Source organism: Tachysurus vachellii, chromosome 26, assembly GCF_030014155.1.
Source record: "Tachysurus vachellii isolate PV-2020 chromosome 26, HZAU_Pvac_v1, whole genome shotgun sequence".
NCBI lineage: Eukaryota > Metazoa > Chordata > Actinopteri > Siluriformes > Bagridae > Tachysurus > Tachysurus vachellii.
This window is the reverse complement of record NC_083485.1, coordinates 9923160-9944978: the sequence shown is the minus strand read 5'-3', so window position 1 is coordinate 9944978 and position 21819 is coordinate 9923160. Positions and strand designations below refer to the sequence as shown.

General features: G+C 41.8%; 1 protein-coding gene across 1 annotated transcript in view; it reads right to left on the bottom strand.

Annotated features, from left to right (window-relative positions):
• Positions 1–1813: 1813 nt before the first annotated feature.
• The window catches only part of atp2a3 (ATPase sarcoplasmic/endoplasmic reticulum Ca2+ transporting 3), a 66098-nt gene continuing 46092 nt past the window's right edge, over positions 1814–21819 (bottom strand). The window contains exons 9-21 of the mRNA XM_060863321.1: positions 18819–18907; positions 17965–18067; positions 16781–16912; positions 13904–14020; positions 12565–12783; positions 12001–12336; positions 11004–11224; positions 10097–10299; positions 7161–7246; positions 6787–6920; positions 6529–6646; positions 6253–6367; positions 1814–5792 (exon numbers count right to left, since the gene is read on the bottom strand). Coding sequence (XP_060719304.1) covers positions 5746–5792; positions 6253–6367; positions 6529–6646; positions 6787–6920; positions 7161–7246; positions 10097–10299; positions 11004–11224; positions 12001–12336; positions 12565–12783; positions 13904–14020; positions 16781–16912; positions 17965–18067; positions 18819–18907 — 1920 coding nt within the window. The 3' untranslated portion in view covers positions 1814–5745. The remainder of the gene's footprint in view (positions 5793–6252; positions 6368–6528; positions 6647–6786; positions 6921–7160; positions 7247–10096; positions 10300–11003; positions 11225–12000; positions 12337–12564; positions 12784–13903; positions 14021–16780; positions 16913–17964; positions 18068–18818; positions 18908–21819) is intronic.

Sequence of the window (21819 nt, the reverse complement as noted above, 5' to 3'; positions counted from 1 at the left end):
TGGAGGTGTGAGGCGAACGTGCTAACCACTAAGCCACCGTGCCCCCCGCCAGGTTAACATTTCAGACAAAAAAAAACCCCCAATACCACTATAAAAAAGGCAAAGTAACACTTTTAGATGACTTTAAGAGGCTTTCCAAGAACCTTAAAGGTGACGAGAGGCATATGCTACCTTCTGTATATATATATATGAATATATGTGTTAAATCCATTTGTGTATGTTGAATGGTTTTGTTTGGTTTCAAGTCATCTTTCACCACTATATGATTATATAGATGACTTGTTTTCCAGGAACCTCGATATGCCCGATGCTAGGACTCCCATCGTTGAGAATAATGTCATTACACGACATTATCTTTGTGGAGATACTCTCCAAATGCATCAGCGTCTAATACATGATTAAAAAGATGCCTTTAGTGCACTCTTGGCTTTCCCGGTTCCACGTCAGTGCTCGCATGAAGCCTGACTCAATCTCAGTGGGACGAGTCGAGGCAACCTACAGGCTACGATCCTGTGAACACAAGGCTGTTTTTAACATAAGAGATGCTGATGAGTCATCCTTCCACATGACTGTTATTGTTACAGCTTAGCCATTAGCGTAATACAGAAGGTATGGATCGTTACCTCCAGATAAGAATTGCTCTCTCATCTATCAAACTGTAACTAATTAACTGGCACTGAGCACAAGAAAATGGATGTTTTTCCTCCACCAAATGCTCTTTTTTAGTGATTCAGCACATCCCCACGTTCAGCTCTGTATGACTCAGTTCAAGTTTCATGAGCGCTTTTTATAAACAATTCAGATTTTCTACCACCGGAAATGTCGGTTTCTCAAAATTTTCAAACTTTTAAACAAATCAACAAATGTGATTTAACTTTTTCAGGTGAATCCAGTAGTTAACTCTCGTAAGTTAAGTGTTGTTGCTTGATCCTTGTTTGCTAAGTTCTACAAGTTTGTTGGGATAATGATTAGTGTTTCTTTGGGGGAAATGTTAGTAAAAAGGTAAGCGATTGCTGATTGTATTAAAGTTAAGAGACAGAAGTGATCCTGACCCATTCCGCTCCATGCTTGATGCCCTTCCTCTGGTTCACTTGGATTGCATTCACTTTTGCTGAGGTTGACCTACACGGACAGTCTGGAGATACATGAGATCGATGTGGACGGTGCCACTTAAAGATATCATGAATACGTCTTTGGATTGCAGTGGTTCCACTATTTAACCATACGGTACATGGTTATAAAATGAAAATGATTCATAATCACACTCTCTGCTGTGAATGAGAAAGGGTTTCCTTTCGAGTCTGGTTCCTTTCGTGGTTCCTCAAGGAGATTTTCATCACACGGTCACGTCTCGCTTGCTCATTAGGGATAAATTTCAAATAAGGATTTAGAATTTAGGATTTAATTTAGGATTTAGAATTTAGGATTTAATTTAGGATTTAGAATTTAGGATTTAAAGCTTTATAACTGTATCAATTGTTAAAAGTGCTATAAAAAGAGAATGTGATTAAATTTAATTAACGAAAGATGAGCGTTTTCACCCAGGTTGCAAGAATTCACCATTATTTGTGGTCCTTCTGGTTAGCACAGTCCATTAAAATAAATACATGTCAACATCCAGCATTTCAATCTTGTACAAATTATCCCTAAAAGCAGAATTTTATATAGATTTTTACAATGAGTTGACATCAATTTAAAAACAGCGCCACTCTGCCATCTGGTGGTTACTCGTAGTTATTACACCATGAAAAATAAAAATAAAAAGATTTTAAAGATATTTGGGGATCATGAGTCACAAAACAGACATCTTGAATAAATAACAAGATAAATAATCTTTATTATTTCCATGTCGTTTTCATATATATAAAATTATGTATGCACAATCAATATTACCAATGCAATGCAGAAATTCTGTGCTCAGTAGTGGGTACAAGGCTCCAGATCCTGCTGAATAGGAACTAGGCAAATAAAACAGGGTTGCCAGGTAAAGCTTGACAGCCAGACAGCAGTCTACAGTATATGATGTCTTTACTAGAGCAGAAAGGCTCTTTAAAAAAAAAAAAAAAGCTCAGAACTATCATTTACAGCAGAAAATCTGATGAATGAATAATTAACAAGCATCAATCCACGAATAAAATAATAATAAATTAGACTTTGCTTTTGTCGGATTAACCACATACACCGGTCCACAATTACAATCCCAGGCCTCTGGAGCCACTGTACCCACCCGCAAGCCCTTCAAACACACGTACACATGTTAAAGACTTCATAACCCAGCATTCAACATTGGCCTGTGTAAACTCAAATCTGTGTCTAATCTCAAATCAGCCCCTGCTCATGAATCCCCTGTGTGTCAGATAAAAATAATAAATAATTATATACGTTTTTAAAAGTGGTTCTTTTGCTAACTCTGTATCTAGGTGCTTTGCTTATGCTTATAATAGATGTACCATTTTACTTTAAATACAAATCTTTTTTTTCTTTTTCTTTTTTAAAGGGAGCGACGTGAACAGGGGCTGAATGGATCTGGAGGGAAAAAAAAAAAAAAGATCTCAGCTATTCTCAAACCAACTTTCTGTTAAAAAGAAAAAAACAAAACAAAAAAAATGTAAAAGAAATCCTCAAATATTATTAGCATGATTCTTAACTTTATTTTACAACATTTCAAGCACAAAATAAGTAAGTAAAAGATTTCCATCGACCTTTAAAAAGCAAACAATTAATAAGCGAACTCTGCTAGAAATAAAACAGAACATTATCCCCTGATGCCACGTCCTTGGAGAAAAAAAATAATAATAATAACAATAATAATAATAAATCACTCGTTTCTTTTGCTGCTGGTAAATAGGTTAAGTTTTTTTTTGGTTTCTTAAAAAAAAAACTTAAATATTACATACTGTATAGGTTATTAATTACAGTAACAGGTTTCCATGCAATCTTTTTTTTTTTCTGCTGTACAGACTGGAAAGAGATCAGTAGTAATTAATAAGGCTGTACAAGCCCATTGGTTCTGTTGCTTGGACTGCCAGTGGTTTGTGTAGCCACAGTGAGGGGACGAGGCCTTATTGCCGTTATGTCGGGTTGTGGGTTGTACACAACTTGTTCACTACACAAACCGACCGCTGTGTAGATGACGCCTGAAGTTTCTAGTCAAAATGTTTAGTTTGTTTTCTAAACCGGCCGCCGGCACACTGTAGGCTATACGTTTCACATAAGCACATCTGCCACAATGAGAAGTGCATCAAGACTTGGACAGATAGTACATCTCATCTCCCAATATCTAGATTATCAAGGTCAACATAGTGGCACATAGGCAACAGAAGTAGCTGCTCTGCTAAATCCCTGCACGCACACACACACACACACGCACACACACACACACACACACAGGCCCATATTCAACAGACAGTGAGAGCGTTACACCTTTGACCGCAAAACAGACAAGCTAAATAAACCACCTGGGTTCTTTCAGTCAAATACATTATTATTTGTATTATTATCATCATCATCATCGATATTCAATTGAAAGTATTCTAATAAACGTGTAGCGAGGTTGGAGAAGCACTGGAGGAGGCGGCGGCGAGCCTGTGAGGGTTTAACTCAACTCCATTTTTCCTCCACGACATGTGGATGCAATGAGAACGAAAAGGATACGAGCAGAAACAGACCGGTTTCAAATAAAATACAAATAAACAAACAAACAAAAGAATCTTCGCATTCATAAGGAAGGGAATGTACATTCATAAGCTCTGAAATATTTAAATGTGTGTTTCGTTTTGAAGGTTAGTTGAAAGCAAATAGGCACCATGTCATACCACATGTGTGTGTGTGTGTGTGTGTGTGTGTGTGTGTGTGTGTGTGTGTGTGTGTGTGTGTGTGCGTGTGCATTTTCCTATCTTAGCATAAAAGGCTTCAGGTATTGTTTATACAAGCTGATTCTTTTTGCTGATTCTTCTTGTACACTGTTCTGCTCTACTGTCTGATTTCCTTACAGCTCCACGCCCTCTGTCTCTCACTTCCTAACAGGAATCCGAGTAAATAATCCTTCTCGGTGGACATGGGTTTGCTAGCAGCTCCTGGTGACTAGTGTTCGTGAGAAATTCGAGTAAAATGGGCGAACGAGAGAAGGAGCTGAGAGAATCGGTTAAGACGACTCCTCGGCAGGATTCCAGAGAAAACGCAGACGACGGGACGAGCAGGACGTTTCAGAGCAAGGAAATAAAACAAAGACGTTCTTGTGTGTAAACATCACTAACTCGGGCCTGTGGAGTCCCTGGAGCTGTTCGTCTGTAAAAATGGAGGGAAACAGTAACCGAGAGTCTTTAACTACAAAGCTTTTGAGCAATATTGAGGATTTGACCGGCGGGACGCGTTTCCACCGCAGGACCTTCGGCACTCAGCCAAGAGTCCAGGAACATTTCGAGTGTCACCACCTGAGCTAATATTTACATTAACCATTAGCCATTTTACCAGCTGAGGCAATTTCGGGTGTCCAAAAATAAATTCTATACAAACTGTTTCATTTCACAAGATTATATTTTTAAAAAAAAGGGACATTAAAGCTTCTGTTTCAACATGGAGGTGATGTGACCTCTGGACATGAGCCTCACACAAAAGATTTACATGGTGAGACAACAGGTGACTAGTCAATTAAACTGGCCTTACATCTGTCCCAGCACACACACACACACACACACACACAGCTATCCAGATGGTGTTTCTCTTCCTGCACCTCCCACGGCTCTGTGATGGAATGAACCGTCCATCTGCGTCTTGAACTGGATCCAAACTCATAATTCCACAAACAAAACACCACACGACCTTTAAACTCTGCCCTTTTCCCTGCTCACTAAGTTCCAGGTCTGGTTATTGCACTAATATCTAACTGCATGGAAGCCAAGAAGAAGCCAAATAAAAGAGAATCCTTAAAGAACTGTCACGGTTTATCATGCAACGTTGTGTTATGGAGGCCATGCTTGTGCTGTTACAAGACAACACACACATACACACAGGTGCACACACACACACTCGCTTGCTCGCTCAAACACACTCGCGCACACACAGACGCTCTCGCTCACACAACACGCTCTCTCACACACGGACGCTCTCGCTCACACAACACGCTCTCTCACACACGGACGCTCTCGCTCACACAACACGCTCTCTCACACACGGACGCTCTCGCTCACACAACACGCTCTCTCACACACGGACGCTCTCGCTCACACAACACGCTCTCTCACACGCGGACGCTCTCGCTCACACAACACGCTCTCTCACACGCGGACGCTCTCGCTCACACAACACGCTCTCGCACACACAACACGCTCTCTCACACACGGACGCTCTCGTTCACACAACACACTCTCGCTCACACAACACGCTCTCTCACACACGGACGCACTTACTCACACAACACGCTCTCTCTCACTCGGACGTTCTCGCTCACACTACACGCTCTCTCGCACACGGACGCTCTCGCTCACACTATACACTCTCTCTCATGCAGACGCTCTCGCTCACTCACGGCGCACTCGCTCGCTCACGACGCACTCTCTCGCTCACGACGCACTCTCTCTGCCCAGTTTGTTTCTAGTGGTGACCAGGCCTGCAGGTACGATGATTTGGAGAAGAGAGACGATCAGGGGTGTGTGAGTGCTGCCCGGTATATCATGGGAAACAGTGGAAAACAGAGTGAGTGTAAGTGCGTGTCCGAGTGCGTGCGCTGGAGCAGGATGAGCCGTCCTAGAACTTCAGCTGCCGACCCTTCATGTACCTCGCCTCCTCTTCCCCTGGAACAAACACAACAGAAGATAAACAATGCTTGACTAATCAGAGAGAGAGAGAGAGAGAGAGAGAGAGTGCTATTTGTTATTTGTTATTATTATATATGTGTTATTTTAAAAAAGACTACAATTTTTTGACTAAAACTAGACTAAAATGACGAGACTTTTAGTCGACTAAAACTTGACTAACTAAAAAAAGATATGTGAATGACTAAATATGACTAAAACTAACAAGGACATTTGGCACAAGACTAAGACTAAATTAAAAATAGGTGACGAAATTAACACTATTCTGAACTGATGCTCACTGGATGTTTCTGTGTCGGTTCTGTCATGTGAGAAAATCCCAGAGACTCAACACTTCCAGCTCTTTCAGCACTTAAACACGCACGATCTAATCTAAGCTCTGCGATACACAGTAAAACGACCGTAACCGGGCTGTCGGAGTGTTACTGCGTATTATTACCTAAATGGTGTCGGGAGAAGTACTTGAGCGCCTCGTCCAAGAGGATGACCGGGAAGGAGATCTTGAGGACGACGAGCCACTGGGAGCAGCAGAGAGGAGTGACCTGAAATATCAGCTGAAAGAGAAAGAGGAGGAGAAGTGATGTTAATAGGACAGCGGGTGAAATTGCTGGTGAAGTTCTACCTCAAAGAAGATCAGGACAGGTTGATGGAGTGTATGTGTGTGTGTGTGTGTGTGTGTGTGTCTGTGTGTGTAGTATGTGCTCAGTACACTTACTGGTAGTGGCTCCACATACAATATGAGGAAATGGAGAGACAGGGAGAGAAGGATGGCTCCTAAAAGCCAGATATTAACCCATGGAGGCATCCTCAGCAGAGACTGGTTTTCTGAAAGGCTGACGAAGGCAAACACACAAACTAGTCTGTTGTATCTCCAAATAAATAACTGAATAACTAGTTGTTTTTTTTATTACATGTAATTCTCTGTACCAAAGGTTAAACCGTCTATAGCAGGAAAACAAACAACATTTCTCACCTGTTCAGTGCGTTAAACATCTCTATAGTGACGAGCACAGACAGGGCCATGGTGGTGGGGTAGCGAGACTCAAACACTTCACAGTTGATGCCCTCGAACATGGGATTGTCCTCGGTGCACTGCATGAAGTGACGCTGCACAGACACACGTGATTTAAAGTCACGCCAGCACCACAAAATTGTTCTTTTCAGAAACCTTCGAAAAAATGTTACTTCCTGGGTTAAAGTTGCAGGACTCTTTATTCTAGACCAGAAACTTCTAGAGATTAGCTGTTTAACTACACAACTAGAAACTGATTTTGAGAACTGAGAACTGAGAATAAATGACTACATGAAATGTTATTAACTCCTTTAGAAGTAAAAGATTTTGCTCACCAGCTGCTGGAAAGACACATGTGGACCATGTTCATCATAAAGGTACCACCAGGTGGCAGCACTCACTGTTCCCAGTCCCACATACCCTGGAGAGGGGAAAGACAGAGAGAGAGAGAGAGAGAGAGAGAGAGAGAGAGAGAAGAAGAACCCACATTAACACTGGGGGCGACTGGCAGCAAAACCAGGTGAGAAAAAAGTTGTTTTTTTTTTTTTTTTATACCAATCTAGAAAATGCATACAAGATTAATAAAAAGTTGTCTCGTGGAATTTCCTCAACCTTAAACGTAACTATAAACAATTTTTCGTACAATTTTTTTAATGTGTATTGTAACAACTTGAAAAGCGCTGAGGTATAAAGGGAATAAAACATCAAATTTCAGGACAAAAACCTCTCCGTGATGGTGTCACATTACCATGGCGTGAATGATCCTTTACATAAGACATGGCAATAAGTTCATATTTCAAAGCTACAAACTAAGTGGCCATGAATTATTATTGTTGTGTAACCTGAGCACATAAATGAATACATGCTGATCTCATCTCATCTCATATGACATGCAGGTCAAACCACTTCACTATTTGCTCTACTAAAGTCTACTCATGTCAACCATTTGCTTCAAGCACAGCTTCCTGACATTGTACTGGTCCTTAAACTGTGTGTCTCTACACATGTGTGTTTTCTCTGAGTAAAAGTATCGTATCGTACCACATATCGTGATACTCTCACGCCCCCTGCTGCCCATTGTTGAGGTTGATGTCACTTTACCTTTATCTCACAAAACTCATTTTTAAATAGTACCGTATTTTCCGGAATATAAGCCACAACTTTTTCCCCACGCTTTGAACCTTGCGGCTTAAACAATGAGGCGGCTAATATATGGATTTTTCCCGCTTTATATTTAAAAAAACATTTTGTTTGTGTGACGTGTTCAGTTTTTTGGCGGCATGAAGCTTTCATTAGACCAATGAAATTGCCGAACGGGTTAACTCCGACACCGATGGAGATGACTTCAGTGGTTTCAGTAGACAGGAGGAGGAAGATAGAGACCAATGACTTACTTGGTAGGCTACTGTTTACTGCTAATGTTTTGTTACAAGCCGTGTTTCGTTAAAGCCTATTTATTTTTGTAACAAGCCGTGTTTCGTTAAAGCCTGTGTAAAGTTAATTTGTTTCATTGTACCTGTAGGCGTGTGCGGCTTATAGACGTGTGCGGCTTATTTATGTTCAAAATAATAATTTTTTTAAAATTCAGTGGGTGAGGCTTATATTCAGGTGCGCTCAATAGTCCGGAAATTACGGTAACTAGTAACGACTACTAAGAGCTTTAGTTTGTTCTAAATATTACATTCTAATTCCATTCTAAATCGGCAGTCACATTTAATCTCCTGTGTGGGAACGTTTTGGTTTTCCGGTGAAATACAGGAAAGGAAACGGTGTCGTAGACAAAGCGCACGCTATCTGTCATAACTGTTACACAAAACTTACTTATACGACAGGAAACACTTCTAATATGACAGCACGTGTACAGTATGAAGACATCGTCCTAATATTGATATCAGTGGCACAACGAAAGAAAACTCAAAAACAGGAAACTACAATTAGCTACAAGCTAATTCTCAAGTTCAAGTTCTCTTTATTGTCAACTCTTCCACATGTACAGTACATACACATAGAGAATTGAACTTGTACTTCTCTCAGTCCCAAGGTGCATAATATTAACAATGGAATTGAAATAAAACCGTGCACTGTATATGCAGATAAAGTGAAAAATGGGCAGACCAATGCTGCACTGATCGCTTTCAAGCAGTTACTAAGACAATAGGTGTTTTCATGGCACTAGTTGTTGAGACCGACGGATTCACGCATTCGCTAAGCTTGTTGGAGCCCAGATACCGACGACCGAGCCGACGGCATTTCGGTCAGAATGTGCTGAAACTTTACAGCAAAGTAAAAGCCAAACTGGTGGAGGCTAAATTCGTTGCTTTAACTAGGGATGGTTGGACCTCCTGTGCGACTCAGTCCTTTATTACGATCACGTCGCGCTACGTTACAGATAGCGATGGTGTTTTTCAAGAAGAACTTTAAACTTAATTAAACATTCCAAATGTATGTTAAAGTGAGCGGACAAACCAGCGTTTATATCTGACGAGTCGACGTTGGAGGTATTTATTTCCTTCATATTTACACAGGTACGCTGACGGCACTGCAGAGAATTGTGAAGCCAATGTAAAACGTCAATAAAGAAAAAGTTCAATTATTGTTGTTTTAATAATTATTAAGTTCAAAGTGAATCTTGCTGGTGCCATGATATGAACCCTGCTCCCACGGTAAAAAGAACCGAACCGCACCGAGGCTCCAGAACCGTGAACCGAACCGTGGCATCCGTGTATCCGTGTACACCTCTAATACTAATCTAACTCCAATCATTTTACAGTGAAACAGATTTGCCTGTTAAACTGCACTATTCTATGCTACTGTGAAGTATAAATAGCGTTCGCACAAGAGAAAGTGCACTTCAAGTACCCGGATGAGACACTTATTCACCCGAGAAAAGCGCGTTAAGTCGGATGCTTCGTGCACTCAGGGGTTGCTGCTTTGCTTACACGATGAAGAGGAGCAGGAGACATCTTACAAATGTCTTTCAAATTTATTTTTAGAAAATAAAAATAATAAAAAAAAAAGTCGTTAGAGTTCCATTTCAGATGATCGTCCCCCTCTAAAATACATACACTAGACGGTAGAGAGAATGGATAGTGTAAGTACATAAGTGTATAGTACGTCATTGGGGACACGGCTCTTGAGATACTCAATTCATCTCCTTATGAAAGACTAAGCACCTGTTTATACAGGCTTTATGAAAGCAACGGTGTACGACGTAACAATCCAAGTGTATTAATTACACTGTAAGAAGAACGTAGATGACGGTGCAGCTCACCTCCGATGGCGAGGTATCTGAAGAAGAGCCAGCCGGAGATTAGCGGCTCTTTGGGGTTGCGAGGAGGCTTCACCATGATGTCCAGGTCTGGGGGGTTGAAGCCCAGCGCTGTGGCAGGCAGACCGTCTGTTACCAGATTGACCCACAGCAGCTGCACAGGGATCAAAGCCTCAGGAAGCCCCAGGATGGCAGTCAGAAAGATGCTAGAAGGGATGAAAAGAGAAGGTGAGAAAAAAAAAAAAAAAACGAGTAGAAGAAGTAGATCCAGATGGCTACATATACAGTACAGATCTAATATATTCTGTACACAGTATATAAAGTAACGTGCACAGATGCATGATTTAAGCTTTCTAAACTCACACTAGCAAGTGAAAAGTTGCTCCTAAACGACGTGTATGCTAAATGAATCACTAATGAAATAATGTAATAATCAGTGTGGAAACCAGTTGTGCTAAAAGCATCGTGTCAACATTGTTTGGTTTCCTTACAGAATTTGAAAACCGAGCAGAAAGCTACGATTCTGAATAAAACAAAAACAGATATCATTTTAGTTAATAAGATAAAAACAAAACGCGTTAAAAATACGTCTTAACTCGAGGGGGGGGGATGATTTTTCTCTGGATGGCTCTAAAGTCGCCAATAAATAAGTATGGTTTAATGTATTGTATAAAAAAAAGTGAGCTCAGATTATTTGGAGATTTGTGATCATATCTGTTACTCCAGAAAACATCTCTGGCTACGGACAGTTTGAAATCCTGTGGAATTGTGATTCAGCTCCAGCTCAGTGTGAATTACTTTAATGTAACGGAGTTAGACTCGGGGGAGGGGTGTGTGTGTGTGTGTGTGTGTGTGTGTGTGTGTGTGTGTGTGTGTGTGAGTGAGAAGTGGTCAGGGTGGGATGACTCACCAGACGACCTCACCCACGTTGGAGGAGATGAGGTAGCGGATGAACTGCTTCATGTTGTTGTAGATGGCTCGGCCCTCCTCCACAGCGGCCACGATAGTGGAGAAGTTGTCGTCGGAGAGCACCATCTCGGAGGCGGACTTGGCCACGGCCGTGCCAGAGCCCATGGCGATGCCAATTTCTGCCTTCTTCAGAGCGGGAGCGTCGTTCACACCGTCGCCGGTCTGAGACAGAGGGAAGGAGTCAGGAGGTGGAGGTTAATGATAGGTTAATAGCTGTGTATTGGATTCTAATCAAACCCTGATTAGACAGATGGACTATAGACATGACATTGTTTATGTTTTTTTTTTTCCCCTGGGATGTGTTTACCTGCTGTGCCTTAACCTACAACCACCCTTAAGCTCGTTAGCTTGTTTTTAAACCAATTCCCCACGGCGAGTAAGCCGTCCAACGCGGTATTAGAATTTTCCTCGTCTGTGAGATAAAGCCGGCTGAGGGCCGGAGGAATGAAGACAGCAGAAATTAGAGCGACATGATGGGATACACAAGTCGTAGAAACTTTGAAAATACGTTTCTTTTATTTTAGCATTTATTTCTCGGAGTGTAAAATGCCCAGGCAGCATAAAGGAGAAGTCTGAGTCCGAGTCCAAGCAAAACTTACCAGGTCTATTAGATAATGTGAATTTAACTGATGACTGCCACACGCTATGATGAACTACCTGACTGTCAAGCTTACAAGAATATGGATGTAATATTTTTAGTCTCTTTTGGAGTATTTATTTTCCCAGTTTAGGCAATAAACTCATCACTGATCTCAGACCGGCTCAATCAGCCACACGCTGAAAGCTCAGCTAATCTCCTTTTATTTGCTGCACTGTAACTGAATTTGGATGCTTGCTGTCAGCTCAAATATTCATGCTCAGTAAATATGTAATAATCCTGACAGGCTTGAATACAGCACACAGGTGACAGGTGAAGTCAGACTATCTGTCGTTCTCACCATGGCTGTAATCTCATCAAAGGACTGCAAGTAGGCCACAATCTTGGATTTGTGTGCTGGTTCGACGCGAGCGAAGCAGCGCGCACATTTCACCGCCTCACGCTGCGACTCGGGGGAGAGGTCATCAAACTCGCGGCCCGTGTACGCCTTGCCCTCTACGTCCTCGTTCTCAGTGAAGATCCCGATGCGCCTGCAGATGGCCACAGCCGTACCCTTGTTGTCTCCTGTGATCATGATGACGCGGATGCCTGCTTCGCTGCACAGCTTCACTGACCCGATCACCTCCTTCCTAGGTGGGTCCAGCATGCCCACGCAACCGACGAAGGTTAGGTCCGACTACGGAATCACATGGACGGAAAAACTATAAAATCAAGCACTTGATGATTCAGTTGATTATCTGTGCGTCTGAAACAGAAGCCTAATTAAAAAATTGCCAGAATGACTGTTGTACATTTTTTTCTAAAATTTTGCAATACTAAAAGCTTTGAAATATAGTCTATGGCGGAAAAAACACCTATAATTCGGCACACACTCGTTTACAAGCACACATTCCCTTTCCCTGACCTCGTACTCTGCGAACTTGGCCGAGTTCTCCAGGTCCATCTGTTCCCTGCGAAGAGGTGTGTCTCGTGTGGCCAGTGCCAGACAGCGCAGTGTGTCCTTGCCTGTGCCCCAGTCCCTGATCGTCCCCATCAGCTCTTCCTTCACAGCCATCGTCAGCGGCACCTTCTTCGTGCCCACCCGCACTTGTGTACAGCGCTCGATCACGCTCTCCGGCGCTCCCTGTCAGAGAAATGATCAGAAACGAAGGAGACCAAACATGACATATCATGAGACTAAATCGAATAAATGCATAAAGAAGAGAGAATGAAATGAGCATCGAGTGAACGGAAATATAGTCATAAATCACCAACACAAATCTGTACATGGCATTAAATGTTGGAATATACAGTACAGTAATTATACAGTATAAAATCCTTAATTAGGATAAATAGATGCATGCTGTGCAGAGGATCCTGGAATGCATCATAATATTTAAGTATGCAAAAAAAGATCAGGAGCTGCTTCACAAAGTGAAAACAGAAAGAATAATATTAATGCACCGACACACAGAGCATTTCCTGTCACATGCGGTTCAGGTGACTCCTAGTGGTGTACAGATGTCTTCCTCCGTTCGCTACGGAAACATATGCGAGCGCATCCTAAGAAGAAAGTCGTTTTTCTAGCAACCAGCGATACGACCTTGTGATTCCTATAAGAAGTAGCTTTTGCTTGTCTAAACACCAGCAACAATAAAACCTCCAGTGTTACGCAGGTCATTATTTCATAACTGCAGGAGTAGAGAATCTACCATAAATAAACGAATAAATGGGATTATTAGACAAAACCGTAACGTGCATGATCGAGGACATGCTAAAGGATGAGCTGAGCGACACATTACAATACTGAAAATAATATAAAAGTCGTTTCCTTTCTTTCTGTTATGTTTAATGATTTACATTATTCCTCATTGTCTCCCCAATTATCACATCCTTGAACTGTCCTGCATCGCATTGGCATCGTAACGCATTCTCACCGATGACCTTACAGAGGCCTGTGATTGGACAGTGTCGCTGTACATCAGAGGAGAGAAAGTATGCAATCCCCCCCGAGCCAGAGAACACGGACAGGTTTGCACTCGCGGACACAGACGTCTGCAGCACCAGTGTGATTTGAACTAGACAATCTCACGCCGATTGAGCAAACACTTGGATACTGCACCGATCTGTACTGTACCTCCATGACTTATTCTTATCTGTATAATCTGGAGATGTCGAATGCAGTAAACAAACACGATAGGCATGTATACATGTTTATTAACCGTCCATGCCAGCCGGTTGTGGAATTGAGGAGGGTTTGATACCTTAATAAACATCTTGCTCTGGGGGCCGGATTTAGTTGGTGTGCAGTACACAGACATGGACTTCCTGTCCCGAGAAAACTCCAGGGTGAACTCCTTCTTCATCAGGTTCCTGATTACCTGTCAGGAAGTCAAAGGAGATGAAAGGTAAAAGCACAGTCAGCTGTGAGTGTGTGTCTGTGTGTGCGCCTGCATCTGTGTGTGTGTGTGTGAGTCTGCTGTCATTCTCAGATGTTCTCTGGGGTGTTGTGAAGTCTAGCTTGTTTATGGCCACCTGTCAAGCCCAGGTGCTGAGGTTTTGGAGCACACACACACACACACACACAGATGAAAAGAGCTGCCACTGGCAGGCTTGATATCATGCCACAGTGTCTAACTAATCCTACTTGGCTTTAACTAGATGTAGTACTTTGCTCGTGCCAACACATGCAAAATATTCTATCGTGAATGTTAGCACTAATTCGCTAAGGAGGATTTGCAGCTATCTTTACGTTAAACAGAATACTAAGTTTAAAAGTTATTAGAAATTTTATTATCTTTTAGATAAAATTAAAATGAACAAATATGCAGCGATGGTATGTTTTAAAATATCAAAATTACTATTCCTAATAGATGAATATTGTACAGCAATAAAAAATGTACAGACACACATATAGACACACATGTATGTGCTTTCACGCACGTGCCCTCTCAGGCGTGTGCACTCTCTCGGACATGCATGTGCACCCTCATGGACATGCATGTGCACTCTCTCGGACATGCATGTGCACTCTCTCGGACATGCGTGTGCGCTCTCACGGACATGCGTGTGCGCTCTCACGGACATGCGTGTGCGCTCTCACGGACATGCACTCCCTCGGACATGCGTGTGCACTCCCTCGGACATGCGTGTGCACTCCCTCGGACATGCGTGTGCACCCTCAGGGACGTGCATGTGCACTCTCTCGGACATGCATGTGCACTCTCTCGGACATGCATGTGCACTCTCTCGGACATGCATGTGCGCGCTCTCGGACATGCATGTGCTCTCGGACATGCATGTGCACTCTCTCGGACATGCATGTGCTCTCGGACATGCACTCTCACGAACACTCCAGTTCAAAGAAGTATGTTAAAACTAGCCAGAAAATTGTTACTGCATTTGCACTTGAAAATTGATACAGAAGAGGAATTTAAATGGTTAATGAATATACACTTCAAACTACAGACAAGCAGCAGAAAACACACACACACTTTATAACTGATGCCCTGGCATGTGGTTTAATTTTAACATGAGCCTTCTCTTGATCTTTTTAGAAAAAAAAGCACTTTACTTTGCTCTACACAGTACAGATATATTTTGTGATCATGTTACATGTAATAATCTCACACGTGTGCTTTTCCTTATTATTACTGTCCACTAGGGGGCAAACACACCTAGCATGTTGTGCTGACAGGTTTAAAATGAGACCAGATGAGACCTCGACCCAACAGGTCAGTAAAGCTGCTGGACCCTCACCTTTTTTCATACATAATCCCGCCTTTGACGTCACAATGGTGTACATAGGCTTTTAAAACGTGTTCATCCATCTCACGCTCTCAGTGCACTAAGAGAGCACTTTATAAGAACAACACAGGATGAAGGGGAATCCAGTCTCTCCTGGCTGAGTGCGTCTCCGAGCCGGCAGGCTGAGTTTAGAGTTTAGCTAACCTCTTCATAAACTAGCCAACTTGTCAAAATATTATGCTTTTCCTCAAGGAGCTGGTGACACTGCAGGCTTTTTTCTTGACGTTTCTTGTTTCTTTTTTAGGACAGGGGATTTACTTGGCCTTCGTTTGGAGGGAACAGTGGAAAAAACAACAGCTTTAATGGTCAGTCACTCCTTCGCAGGAATGTGCTCCCTGGTTTCCCCAAGAGAGAAAAGAGTCTTACATAAGAGGGATGGATTGGAGGCTGATAAGGACCTAACAGGCTGTCTGCAGGCGCTTTCACATACGCAGGGTTTATTTAGACTGAATCAAACGCAAATGCATTCAGTATCAATTATCGCCTTGATTGGACAGACTAAAAGGTGCGAATAGGGTGTTTAGTCTGTTTGAATCTAACCCTTGTTCGATTTCTTCTTGGTGCTGTTCAATTGTGCAGGTAAGAACACTTGGGTACAGACAAAAATTGATTCACTTTGAGTTAAATCAATTCACAGTTGGATTGCAGTGTAAAAGTGATTCAACTCTGAATCGAATCAACTCGAAGTGAATCACAGTTGGATTGCAGTGTGAAAGTGATTCAACTCTGAATCGACTCAACTCAAAGTGAGTCAAAGTTGGATTGCAACGTGAATGTGATTCAACTCTAATTCGACTCAACTTGAAGTGAATCACAGTTGGATTGAAGTGTAAAAGTGATTCAACTCTGAATCGACTCAACTCAAAGTGAATCACAGTTGGATTGAAGTGTGAAAGTGATTCAACTCTAAATCGACTCAACTCGAAGTGAATCACAGTTGGATTGCAGTGTAAAAGTGATTCAACTCTGAATCGACTCAATTACAAATGAAAAAACAAAACAAAACAAAACAGCATTTTTCTGTAGATTTGAGCTGCCAAACTGCCCACAAGTCACTAACTGAGCCATAGGATGGTGCTGTAGAGCTGCAGAAATACAGTGTGTTAAAAATAGTTCTAGACTGACTGAAAAATGAACTCGTTTCTTATCATAATAATGTTGATATATGGAACGATCATGAAGAAATGAAAAACGTGAGAAACAAAATTTTGCCAAACCACCCACAGTTCTCTTTAATTTCACATCACAACATCACCTACAATAATGATATATAATGAATTCTAGCTTCATTAAAGGAATTATCCTATCTACAGTTAAACTGTCTTTGCTCTTACCCCGTTACAAACTCCTGCCCTCTCCACTTTGCTGATGCAGTTCAAGTCGGTATTGAAGACGTTCATCTTCTCGACCAGGGTGGTGAGCGCCGTTTCTGTGGCTTCACCCACCTTCTCGTAGACTCCTTTTGCCTGCAGGGGACACAGTGAACGGACACGGTTATGTGTGTATGCACAGATATACATGCCTTGACATGCACACATCAGCCCAAAGGGATGCCAGCCGAGAAAGCCGAGCCAAGTTTCCACAAAAAGCTGAAGGAAAAAAAAACTCATCTCATTCTCTAGATGAGAAAGCAGATGTTCTCAGACATCCTTGATGGAAACAAAACTGGAGGACGGGAAGATCAAGATGAGAGAACTGGAGATCATGATGAAATCTTTTGAAGGTTCTCCGTGGCTGTGGATTTCGGACGGATTTGTCATGAAATCGCTCTCTAATGCTGAAAGGGTTCGAGGAAATGGGAGCATTACGGCTGCCAGCACAGTGACGATTATCTCAAACAGCCTTCAGACCAAGGACAATATGTTCCACTGATTTGTAGGGGCATGTGGCTCAGAGCACTTGGGGCATATAATAAATATCCGAACGGTGCAATGCAGATAAAACCATCTTACTACAACTTCCATGTTTGCTTCAGACAGGCTCAACTAGTTTGTCTTTAATAGCTTGACGTGTATTTGGACAGGGATTTGTGGTGTACATATTAGTAACGAGAAGAACTGGACTTCTTTCTGGAGCTGGCGTCCCAGTTGAGGCGATGGTGTGAGAGTATACAGTAAAGCGCTGACTACATGCTGTTAATGGTCTATTAGGTCTCTCCTTAACTGCACTGCCCAAAGAGCTCCAACACAGAACAGACACACTGTTACGTAACATGGTCACGTTGATGCCATGGTGACAACAAGGAGGTGAGAAGCCAAACGGGCAAAAACAAGCTCTGGGGCCAGCGGATGCAGCGAGTGGGTGTTTCTGAGTGGGTGAAGTTCATAGATATTAGCACCTTCGTTATGTGGGATGGAGTCGGTTTGCTTTGTAATGCATGGTACAGTAGCTCACAGATTTATTCATCACAAGTAACAGGTTTTTTTTTTATTTTGTTCAAGATCGATGATAAAAAGGACAGATATGTCTTCATCTCTCTCTCTCTCTCACACACACAAACACACACACACACACACACCTCATTGAAGTCCAGAGAAGAATCATTACACATGGAGCAGATCGTGGCCAGTTCGACAAGTCCGTCATACTCGACACACCTCGCAGGTTTATCAGCTTTCAGCCTGTGAGGCACAGAGACAGAAATACAGTGTTAAAGACTCAACAAAAAACAGATCAGCGAATAGGAGTAACAACCGAACTGTTCTGTAATCTGTAATAAAAGGAGCTTTAATGAAGTTACAAGATACTAAAATCTACCATAATCACTGACGCTGCTTAGAAGCAACAAAAAAAATGTTCGAACTTAAATAATTGTCTGGAAAAATATTCGCTCGATATTCGGTTGTATCGTCTCACCGTCAGTCACAGTGATATTAGCCAATCAGGAGCATCCATGAGCTCACATGTACAGAAGTGGGATGAGTAAAGTGCCTGTCATGGAGAATGGCTTTAAACTCTCTGAGCAGCAGCACAATAACAGAGAAAATGCTGGCCGTTTGGACATTAGGCAACAAATCTGCCTAAGGATGATATAAAAAAATTCTCTCTCTCTTATTTATTTATTTCAAAAGCAGAATCGCCTAAAATGCCAATAGCCGCTGCCAGCAAGAATTTCCTGGTTGTGCAGCTTGTAATATTATTACTTCTTCTTCTACTCATCTAAAATAAGGAATGGTGGGAATGCTCATTTTCCTGTCTTTCTTAGGAAACCAATCTGAATAATCAATCTGAATAATTATTTAACGGAAATTCACAAGCACAATATCGCATAAGCCTAAATGGGGCCTTATAAGCATGCCTGAGTCATGCTGTTGGAGCATGAGCAGGTGTGTGTGTGTGTGTGTGTGTGTGTGTGTGTGTGTGTGTACATACACTTGTCCTTCTGGAGCATAGGTCGAGCCTGTGATTGTGAACTCATGGAGGGAACAGTGGGAGTCATCTGCTTTGTCTACCACAAACATCTGCGAGAGAGAGAGAGAGAGAGAGAGAGAGAGAGAGAGAGAGAGAGAGAGAGAGAGAGAGAGAGAGAGAGAGAGAGAGAGAGAGAGAGAGAGAGAGAGAGAGAGAGAGAGAGAGAGAGGGAGAGAGAGAGAGAGAGAGAGAGGGAGAGAGATAGAGAAAGAGAGAGAGAGGGAGGGAGAGAGAGAGAGAGAGAGAGAGAGAGAGGGAGAGAGAGAGAGAGAGAGAGGGAGAGAGGGAGGGAAAGAAAGGTTCTTCAGTCACAAAGCATTTATAATTGTGATCAATACCAAGCTAATGAGCTTTTAAAAGGTGTTAATAATGAACCGTTCTTAATGAGTCGGTATCTATTCTGAATTGTTCTTAAAATGATTAACATTAACACTCACCCTATCATTTATCTAATACATCATCTAATCTAAAGCTTATTATGCAGACCTTTAGTTGTATTTATCACAACTTTCTATCCACAGAAGCCTAAAGTAGGTACATCGTGTTTATAATAGAGATCTAAAAAACATTGTCCGATAACTACGTTTTAATTTGAAGAATGTTGCATCACCCATCGACTTTATAAAAAAATAAAAAAGATTAAAAGAAATCCCTGGCTATGATCCATTATAACAAATTCTATTGCAAAAACAATTCCCTCTTTCAATCCTTTGACAAGGGACAAGGAAGTGGAAAATAGTGATTAGAAAAAACAAGTCTCTACAATCAGGCTCCACCCAATGAGAGCAGGGATTTCCCTCAAGCAGCAGCCAATCAGCAGCTTCAGAGTGATGTCATACTTTTCCAGGAACTAAGAGTTCCTGAGTTCATGTCCTGGCATAAGCCCCAGTCCACACACACACACACACAAACACACACACGTTTGGGCAGATTGGGTGTTATAATACTGATGAAAGGTGAAGGTCTATTTTTGTCTTGTGGCATTAATTTAGTGACATTTTACAACCAATCACTGATCACCATTGAGTCCAACAACCAATCACTGATCACCATTGAGTCCAACAACCAATCACTGATCACCATTGAGTCCAACAACCAATCACTGATCCCAACAACCAATCACTGATCCCAACAACCAATCACTGGTCCCAACAACCAATCACTGACCACAACAACCAATCACTGATCACCATTGATTCTAACAACCAATTACTGACCACAACAACCAATCACTGATCACCATTGATTCCAACAACCAATCACTGTTCACCATTGATTCTAACAACCAATTACTGACCACAACAACCAATCACTGATCACCATTGATTCCAACAACCAATCACTGTTCACCATTGATTCTAACAACCAATTACTGACCACAACAACCAATCACTGATCACCATTGATTCCAACAACCAATCACTGTTCACCATTGATTCTAACAACCAATCACTGATCAATATTGATTCCAACAACCAATCACTGTTCACCATTGATTCTAACAACCAATCACTGATCAATATTGATTCCAACAACCAATCACTGTTCACCATTGATTCTAACAACCAATCACTGATCAATATTGATCCCAACAACCAATCACTGATCCCAACAAGCTGTAATCTTCGGTCACTTAAGTGCACATGCATGAGCAACTGCAGGAAATTAAAAAGAAAACGCCCATGTGATCTTTCAGTAAACGAAACAGCCTGTAACCTGAAACCTGATCTCACACACACACACACACACACACACACACACACACACACACCCACCCAACACATTTACATTATGCAGCAACTAAACTATTTCTACTGAATGAATGAGCTCATTGTTACAACATACTACTGTAGAAATCTGACATGTTTGTCTAAAATGTAATGATGTTAATTAGGTAATTAATCCAAAATGAGATTATTATGAATTTCTGGCACAACTGTGGTATAAAATGATCCAAAGTAAAAAATTCTGAGTGAAATGGCATACAGAGAGAGAACAATATAACACAGGACTTCAGTTTTAAGCACTGAGGTTGATCGTTTTGTTTAAAACAAAAATGGACTCAAATATTAACGCTAGCCTCCTGTCTGTCAGGATCACTAGCGACAATTCGGCTAGCGTATGGTTACACGCTGACTCAGCATTTTCTGTTTGCTGTGTGGGGGAAGCGGGAGAAGAAGGGGGTATTATGGCAAAAGATCCTCGTAAAGCGCTGTCGAAATCACAGGAAAAAGTCAGCGTCGTCTCACAAGGAGGACACAGAGCTTATGTGATGGACTGCGGCACTGATACTGAGCCAGATGGAAGAAAAAAAGGAAATGAACTCAGTGAAGCTCATCGGCTGCAAGGACTTGAATTTTCATGCTTCGTCACCCAGATAGGGGGAAAAGAACAACGTTTCTTCCTTTCTTTTTTAAAGAAACCTGTAAAATCATTCTGGCATTGCTGAGATGAGGAGTGCAAGAGGAGGTGATTGTAAAGGCTTCAAGACATACACAAACACTGTCACACAAATAAACACAACATTACACACACAGAGAGAGAGAGAGAGAGAGAGAGAGAGAGAGAGAGAGAGAGAGAGAGAGAGAGAGAGAGACAGATAGATAGATAGATAGATAGATAGATAGATAGATAGATAGATAGATAGATAGATAGAGAAGAGAGAGAGAGACAGAGAGAGAGAGAGAGAGAGATACAGATAGATAGATAGATAGATAGATAGATAGATAGATAGATAGATAGATAGATAGATAGATAGATAGATAGATAAGAGAGAGAGAGACAGAGAGAAAGAGAGCGATAGAGAGAGAGAGACAGAGAGAAAGACACAGACAGACAGACGGACAGATAGATAGATAGATAGATAGAGAGAGAGAGAGAGAGAGAGAGAGAGAGAGAGAGAGAGAGAGAGAGATACAGATAGATAGATAGATAGATAGATAGATAGATAGATAGATAGATA